We start from the raw sequence: 8,948 nt of genomic DNA on the forward strand, positions 1-8,948 counted from the left end.
ACATGAATTTTAGATTCAAAATTTGTCCAGATTTCTATTTCAGACTTTTAAGTATTTTTTTGTATTAAAAGTTTTTTATTTCTTATTCTGTCATAGGGTCCGCCCTCCATATAACAATGGTTTTTTGTTACATAAATATCACAAATGATAATAATATTTTGGCTTTAATCAAATTGATAATTTTTATTTGTATTATATCAAATAAACTTATTTTTATTTTAGAATTGTCATAAAATAAAAGGTAACCTCTATCTTTTAACCTTCTTAAAGATAATTAGTTATTGACATAACCATAAATTTTCCATGAATATAATTTTATGTGTAATTTCCTCTATAAATAATGGGATAAGGTGCAAAAAAAAACCCTATCGTTTATAGTCAGGAGTAATTTTACTCCTTACGTCTAAAATTGTGTAATTTTACCCCTAATATTGACAACCAATATCAATTTTACTCCTAATATTGGCAAGTTTGATCAATGTCAGATATTATTAGAAAACACATATTTTATTTATTATTCTGCACTAATCATATATCAGCTCGTTAAAAAAAATATTTCATATTTTCTGTGATTTAGTAATAGAATTGAAGATTAAAATTTATAAATTCGACGAAATATTTTGAATTTGTTTTTATCCAACTCGTACAATAGACAATATGTTTTTTATTTTTTTTTATAAAAAAAGTTCACGTCTAATCATATGTTTGTGACCCTTTACTAAGGAATGATAAAATGACTCACATGTAAAGTGTAGATGACAAGATTCATGACCGAGAAGACAGTTTGATGAATTATTTCTCAAATTGATCAAACTTGACAACGTTAGGGGTAAAATTGCTCTTGATCCTAAATATTAGAGGTAAAATTACTCATGATCGTAAAATGTTAAAGGTATTTTTACACATTATCCGTCTAACAATTTCTAAATAACGTTAAGTAGATATCTTAACAACATTATTATGAAACCAACAGAAGAGATTTAATTGATGATTTGATAATAATTTAGGGGTTCAATTGATGATTTTTGAAGTATAGAGATTTAATTGAATTTAGGGAATAAGTTAGGGTGAATTTGAATTTAAAGCTAAACAATATTATAACTATGCGATGCGCGCCTTTCAGAAAAAGCAAAACCATGGATGCTGATAATAATACAGTTTCAAATCCGACTCGTTTCTATATATATGTATGGAGCTGGTGAGCAAGATGAAAGTGGAAGGCTTTTCCAATTTTTCCTTCGCCCAGTCTTTGGTTTCTGGGATGAAAGTTGGTTTACATCGCGAAGTAGCTGAAGATGGGGGAAGTTTCATCTTCTTCAATTTACGATCCTAGGGTTGAAGAAGCCGCCCGGATTCTGATGTCTATGTCTATGTCTTCTTCTTCTTCATCATCTCCTTTTCCTATAAATTTTCCAAATGATTCATCATCTTCTTTTACAACAGATTCATCATCATCGTCATCTTTGCCCAGAATTTTTCCACCGCTCCGTTGGACCACAACTAAAAGACGAACAAGAACCATTCCAGTTGATATTTTAGTTGAAGAAGTTATGAGTTATTTTGATTCTCTTCAATTCGATGGGAGTCATAATCTTGAGAGAGCATTAGAGCTTGTGAAAGACAAGTACAAATTGAACAAGAAGATTGTTGCCGGAATTGAAAGTTTGGAATATCTTGTATCGGAGAAGAGAAAAATTAAAGTAGAATTGGAACAACCAAAGGAGAATTTAGCCCCAATTATGATGAAGAATAAGAAGCAGCCGAAGCAGAAGAACATTGCGGGATTGGTGGTAGAAGATAACAGAAGATATAAATGCAATGAATGCGACGAAGTATTTGCCGATTATCGAGCTCTTGGCGGACATACTGCTTCACACAACAAAAAGAAGAAAATAAAGAAAGAAAAAGTTGAAATTGAGAAAACAAGATCGGACGAACAAGAAACGATGAAGTTTGATTTCAATTTAAACGACTCTCCAGATGATCATATTTTATAGTCAATTTTGTCCTCCTCGTATTTGCTCCTATCACTTTTGCTATTGAGCCTTGTTGTAGTTTAAGATATGATTTTTCAAGTGAAGTTTACTTTGTAGATAGTTGCTATTAGAACAAAGAATGTTGTTAAGTAGTACATTTTGAAATTTTATGCTCATTTCTGTTTTGATTTCCATAGAAAACTATGATTTTTAGAGGCTTTTGATTGCATTTATCTTTGGAATTTTAGTTTGAATATATTCTTTTTGGTGATCTTGTACAAACTGGTTCTGTGTTCCTAGAAACTGTAGCTTATCCTATACATATATTTAGAACTAAAATTTGTATATGATAATTAAATTTGTTAGTTATAGTGTTATTCTCTTGTTTGAAACCTTTTTCAGTATGTAATGTATTTGGGAATAGACAATGAGAGTCTGTTTCAGTATAAAATTGCATACTCAATTTACAATGAGAGTCTGTTATAGTGTCTCCACATTGTTTCCTGCAAGACAACTTTATTGTTTCTTTTTTCAAATTTAAGAACTCCCAAGCTGTGTGACCATCTATATTCAGGGTTCCAGATGAGTGGGCACCCTGAAATCAGACCATATGGCTTACTGATGTAAAGGCTAGAGATCAATTTGTGATTCGTGCTGGCTCAGATACTGAGGTCTTCTGGGATGATGCCAGACAGTTGAAACCTGATCCTGTCTACAAGCGCGCCGTAAGTGGGCAGTTCTGATAAATTACAATTGTTATCCCCTGCTCCATAATTAGTCTATCTTCTGTAGAGTTTATATCCCTCTTCCCTTTTCTCCGGATCTGTATGTGTGGAAGTGCTTGTGCATGTAATTGGTGGCTGGTTGGAAAGAGGAATATACAAAAATTTATAATGGCATACTTTATTTAAACCATCCTCCAACTTCTAGTTTTTTTTTTTTTTCATGTTGCATTTCCAAGTATATTAATCACTGTTCCCAATCTGACGACTCTTTTTCCAACTCTTTTTTCTTTGTTAGTACTGGACTGAGAGCTTTGTGCAGTGGTCCCCACTTGGGACATACCTGGCGACAGTTCATAGGCAAGGTGCTGCTGTATGGGGTGGTGCAAATTCCTTTAATAGGCTGATGCGCTATGCTCATCCACAGGTTCATTTAATTGCCTTCTCGCTTTTTAATCAGGGTTTTGTTTTTAATCGTCATCTAACTTGAATGAATTTAACTGCAGGTCAAGTTGATTGATTTTTCACCTGGTGAGAAGTACTTGGTTACATATAGCAGTCATGAACCAAGCAATCCTCATGATGCAAATGTGAGATTTTTTCTGTTTCTCCATTCTTTAATTTGTTATGAGATGTTCTCTATTTCACCATTGCTTTTTCTCTGTGTGTGTGTGTATGCTCAGAGGATTGTCATCAACATCTTTGATGTGAGAACTGGTAAAATTATGAGAGATTTCAAGGGAAGTGCTGATGAATTCTCCGTTGGAGGAACTGGTGGTGTTGCGGGGGTGTCCTGGCCCATTTTTAGGTGATTACTCTGGCATGAAAATTGTGGTCTGCCTTTTTAATGCTGAATTTTGTTGGTATTTTCCACAAGTCAAGTTTCTCATGGAGTACAGTTTCGTTCTTTTGCAGGTGGTGTGGTGGAAAGGATGACAAGTACTTCGCTAGAATTGGGAAAAACATGATATCTGTTCATGAAACAGAAACTTTCAGCCTTGTTGACAAGAAATCTTTGAAGGTTGAAAATGTCCTGGACTTCAGTTGGTCACCAACTGACCCAATCCTTGCACTCTTTGTTCCCGAACTTGCTGGTGGAAACCAACCAGCCAGGGTAAGCACTTTTAGTTTGACAGGAATAGAATTTTAAATTCTGTAGTATTAGTACTTATTTTCTGCAATGTTGAATCTGTAGGTGTCCCTTGTTCAAATTCCTAGCAAAGAGGAACTGAGGCAAAAGAATCTTTTCAGTGTAAGCGACTGTAAGATGTACTGGCAAAGCAATGGTGACTACCTTGCTGTGAATGTTGATCGCTATACAAAATCAAAGAGGACCACATATACAGGATTTGAGCTTTTCCGAATAAAAGAACGAGATATACCCATTGAGGTTCTGGAGCTTGACAATAAGAACGACAAGATCATTGCTTTTGCTTGGGAGCCAAAGGGACACAGATTTGCTGTTATTCATGGTGATAGCCCAAGGCCTGATGTAAGCTTTTACTCAATGAGGACTGCCCACAACAGTGGCAGGGTATCAAAGTTGACCACACTCAAAGGCAAACAGGCAAATGCTCTTTTCTGGTCACCTGCTGGCCACTACATAATTCTTGCTGGACTGAAGGGTTTTAACGGACAGCTTGAATTCTTTAACGTTGATGAGCTTGAGACCATGGGAACAACAGAGCATTTTATGGCCACAGACATTGATTGGGACCCTACTGGAAGGTAATATTATTGAATATTTCAGTTCCCCTTTGCTTCCTCTTGTAATATTATGGTTACAGTTGTGATGAGAGTCATTTCTGTACAGGTATGTTTCAACTTCAGTTACTTCAGTTCACCATGAAATGGAAAATGGGTTCAATATCTGGTCATTTAATGGGAAGCCCCTTTATCGGACACTCAAGGATCACTTCTTCCAGGTAAGATCAACGATGCTCATGAGATCCACTTTTCAGTGTAGTTGGCTATGGTTTATATTGTTCTGAAGTGCTTGGCACTTGGAAGGATATATTCATGCAATGCTTGATGTATTAGTTTATTGATCCAATGTTAACTGATAATTCTGAGATTGAAGAATCTTAGTAAAGTTAATATGTGATGTGTCCTGCTGACAATGTGGCTTTGCTTGCACATTAATTCTGATTTACATATATTATTTGTTGTGATTTTCAATTTTCCTTTTGGGCCCGTTATAACTACGATACCACTGTATTTTGAACATGTACTGAATCTATATATTTTGTGTCGTGCTACAGTTCTTGTGGCGGCCTAGGCCACCATCCTTCTTGAGTCCTGAAAAAGAAGAGGAGATCGCGAACAATCTGAAGAAGTATAGTAAGAAAAACGAGGCAGAGGACCAAGATGTGTCGCTGCAATTGAGTGAGCAAGATCGCGAGAAGAGGACCAAGAATGTTACAGGCACTGAAGCTTGCATCGAAACAAGAAAAGCTTGGATTCAAAATCTTAAATCCGGTTTCAGTGTTTGATTTTACTTATAGGGAGTCAAGTTAGCAGTATGTTCCTTGAATCATTATGTTTATTCTATTTATGAGACTAAATTATGGAATTGATGCAATTTTGGTAGTTAATCAAATTACATGTGTCAGTACTTGTTTTGTTCAGTTGTAAAATCCAGAAGCTAAGGTGTTATTACATTAAAAGAATAGAATTTCTCATTTTAAAAGTATGCATAGAAAATATTAGGGATTTATTGAGAATGTTATTAGCATTAATTCACTTGTAAAAACACATTATATTCTTGGTCATCTCTAAGGGCACTCTGTAGAGTGTCCGTCCTTGATTTTGCAGCTCCAAAAGAGAGTGCAAAATCTTACCCCCAAGGTGTGGTACACATTGCCTTGTAACATCTTTGAACCGACCTGGAAATTCCTCCCGATGCATTGGAACTCATTGGATTACAATAGCAGTCCTTTACAGAAGGCTGAAGCTCTCTTGGGGTGAAGTTAGGAAAATAAGATCATGCTTCATTTCGGTAGCTTACGAGATGGCCTGTTGGGCTGATCTTGTCCGTTTTTTTTGTCCATGTGATCGGGAGTCGTCTCGGTGGTTAGGTCTATAAGTGTAATGTTATGTATATTCTTAATATTTAAATTTTATTTCATTCTTTTTTTTTAGGTCAGATTTCATTCATTTATTTGTTATTAATTAAAAATTAAAAATTATAATGATATTTATATTATTATGTGAAAAATATAAAAATAAATTTTATGATTTGATTGATTTGCAAATACATTCTCGTACTTTTAAAGTTGATAAATGGATACCTTATGGATACCTTGAGGTTTATACCGACAGTTTTAGCCCAACGATTGGAGGGTAATTTAGTCTTTTCACTTATTTTTATTTTGAATCATTAATATCCTTCCTCCATTTTTCATTTGCTCTCTGCCTTTTGATCTTAGCCCTCCAATTGTCCTTTACTTTCACTCCATTTCTGTTATTCATTCTCTATACTATTGCATTTACTAGACTTCACTCAAATGAAGATTCATAACCATGACATAAAAAACTTAGATTGAAATTTCATTTGTAACAAAGAACTCAATTATATCACCCACCACCTTCCCTCGCCTAAATTCCAGTGACCAATAACAGAAAGTGGAGTGAGGAGATAGATGAGGAGAGAGAAGGATCTCCGTGTGAGGTGGGAGATGTAGATGGTGAGGAGAGAGAGGAATGTGACTAGGGTTCTAGATGCGGTTCGGTGATCGGTTTGATAAAAACATGGCTCGATTTAGAAACGAGCAGTTCACGAGCATCATTTTTTGGCTCAATTCGTAAACGAGTGTTTGAGAACAGGTGAAAGCTCCGCTCGAAAGCTCGTAATCAAGCACGATTAGAGGCTCGGTAAATATTCGTGAATAAGCTCAATTATAATATTTATGTAGTTTTATATTAATAATATTATTTATATTCGCATGTCAATATATAATATATCGTTATGTATATTTATTTGATTAATTTATGTTTAATTTATAATATATCGTTATGTATATTTATTTCTATATTAATAACTTGGTACAAGAAAAAAATATGAAATTTAGACGATGAGCCATAAAAAAAAAAGTGATAAGAAAAATAAAGAAGAAATTAAGAGTTTGGAAAGGGAACAAAGATCTTAAGCTCGAACTAAGCTTGAAGCTCGATTCGAGCTTGTTAAGAATTTGACGAGTCGAGCCTGAGCATGAGCATGTTAAAGCCCGATTTTCTCGGCTCATTTACAGTCCTAAATACAACTGAGTTAATTTAAGCTGAAGCTCTTGCTGGAGTCTTCCAGATAGTCTGACAATTGTGAAATTGCCAATTGATATGCAAAGTGATTTTAGGGAATCAATGGTGGAAATGATTGTGGAAAATAATATTAGAGCGTTGAAAGATTTAGAAGACCTTTGTTCTTCTATATTTGAATGAGGAAGATGCAGCGGGAAGAGAGATGGTGAGGGTGATAGAGGAGAGAGAAGATAGAGAAAATGACAAAAATACTCCTAACTTTTTGACCAATGTTGCCACATCAGCATTTTTGAACGATGTTACAATTTTGGACTCTTTTTGCTAACGATTTAAACCTCATATACCCGTTTATCAACTTTTAAACCACAGAACTGTATTTGCAAATCGATCAAACCACAATGTTTATTTTTGTATTTTTCTCTATTTATTATTATTAGGGTTAATTTAAAAAAATCCACGTGGTTTCACATTTTCACATATTGGTATTTGTGGTTTTTTTTTGTCCCAAAACAAACCATGTGGTTTGCGCTATTAGCAGAATCAAGGTAAATCCCTTAACACTGTTAGATTGCTGACGTGACAGATATGTATTTTTGGAATTTTTTAACTTTTTCTTTTGACTCTTCTTTTTCTTCTTATCCCTTTCTTTTTCTTATTTTTTTCCCATTTGAAGAAGAAGAATGAGAGAGAGAGAGAGAAAATTCAATTAAAAAGTCAAAATAATAATTCGGAAATACCACAACAGTTTAATAATGTTAAAGGATTTGCCCTGATTCTGCTAACGGTACAAACCATAGTGTTTGTTTTGTTAGTATTGGAGCTAGCTTGCCATGTAACTAAGTGGAAAGCACCGTTCGCTAATTATAGAATACACGAAACAGAAAAATGTGGATTACTTTGTAGAATAATTCTGTAGTCTTGAATTAAGGAACCAAATGCGGAGTGGAGTTAACACTCTCAGCTACCACCTTGGTGTCCATTTCAAACTCTACTTTACTCATATTTTGAGATACCATCCATAGGAGTATGGAGCTAAGAGTGAGAGCTTCAACAATTTTGGGATCATATAGGCCTTCGACCGTAATGTTGTTGCACAGTTTAAAGCTACATGCTTCATCTCTAACCATCGCTCCCAGCCTGTAGACATTAATATTGTTGAGTTAACGTTACATTTGATGAATCCCTATTGAGGTTGCTACCATTGTTGCACAATAGTGTTTACTGCTCGTGCTCCGCATACTGTTTTATATCTATAAGCTTTCCAATCTTGATGGTAATTTCTGGTATTTTGAAGATAATGAGCCGCTGCAAATTTCTCATTATTACACAATAAGTTATGTCTCTGCTTCCAGATAGTGAATAAAACACATACTAGATTCCTCGATATTCGTTTCACAAATCAATAGTAGCCAATCTATAAATCCCGATGCGTTTTTTGCTGGCACCGCAAGCCCAACTGCACCCCACCACCCTGGCACGAACGAGCAGGAAGCGAATAAATGCCACTCCATTTCAACATTGCTCTCGTATAGAACGCATTGACTTGGTACTGCAATATGTTTTGCGATCAACTTGTTGTGTAACAGAAGATAGTTTCTGTAGAGTTTTCACATAAAAGTCTTTATTTTGGGTGGAGTGGTGAGATTTCAAAGTTTAACCCATTCTTTGATTGGAGTCTGATTATTCATTGCGTTATCAATGGCTTGATATCCTGACTTCGACGTGTACAAAGTGTCCTTGGTGAAGTGCTAGATTAGTTCATCCTTCACTTCACGATACAACAAAATTATTTTACATACCTTGCTGGCCTTTTCTTCACATAAACAGTCGAATATCGTTTCTCTGTTCCAAACCTTCGATCCCCGATTTAAAAAATCTGCCACTGCCATTTCTTCCAATCCCGACACACAAAATGAATGGACTTTAAATCCTTCCAAAAATATTCCAAGATTAAGAACCTCAATTGAACTCCAAATACTCCTCCAAACAGAAC

The 8,948-nt window shown here is 35.0% G+C and overlaps 1 protein-coding gene across 1 annotated transcript; it reads left to right on the forward strand.

The window, feature by feature from the left end:
* The first annotated feature begins 2,576 nt into the window (after window positions 1-2,576).
* Window positions 2,577-5,283, forward strand: LOC136210764 (eukaryotic translation initiation factor 3 subunit B-like). The gene is made up of 8 exons (XM_066002161.1): window positions 2,577-2,701; window positions 2,997-3,125; window positions 3,205-3,288; window positions 3,382-3,506; window positions 3,614-3,812; window positions 3,894-4,426; window positions 4,512-4,623; window positions 4,960-5,283. The coding sequence occupies exons 2-8, from the start codon at window positions 3,105-3,107 to the stop codon at window positions 5,188-5,190; spliced, it is 1,305 nt and encodes a 434-aa protein (XP_065858233.1). The 5' UTR covers window positions 2,577-2,701; window positions 2,997-3,104; the 3' UTR covers window positions 5,191-5,283.
* Window positions 5,284-8,948: the final 3,665 nt, after the last annotated feature.

This window comes from Euphorbia lathyris, chromosome 1 (genome assembly GCF_963576675.1).
Source record: "Euphorbia lathyris chromosome 1, ddEupLath1.1, whole genome shotgun sequence".
In the NCBI taxonomy this organism is placed as follows: Eukaryota; Viridiplantae; Streptophyta; class Magnoliopsida; order Malpighiales; family Euphorbiaceae; genus Euphorbia; species Euphorbia lathyris.

What these genes read in the sequence shown, in the direction of transcription:
- LOC136210764 (XM_066002161.1), top strand. Translation starts at nt 3,105, where the DNA reads ATGCGCTATGCTCATCCACAG. An exon ending in GCAATCCTCATGATGCAAAT is followed by an intron (nt 3,289 to 3,381) that starts GTGAGATTTTTT and finishes GTGTATGCTCAG; the next exon opens with AGGATTGTCATCAACATCTT. An exon ending in GATTGGGACCCTACTGGAAG is followed by an intron (nt 4,427 to 4,511) that starts GTAATATTATTG and finishes ATTTCTGTACAG; the next exon opens with GTATGTTTCAACTTCAGTTA.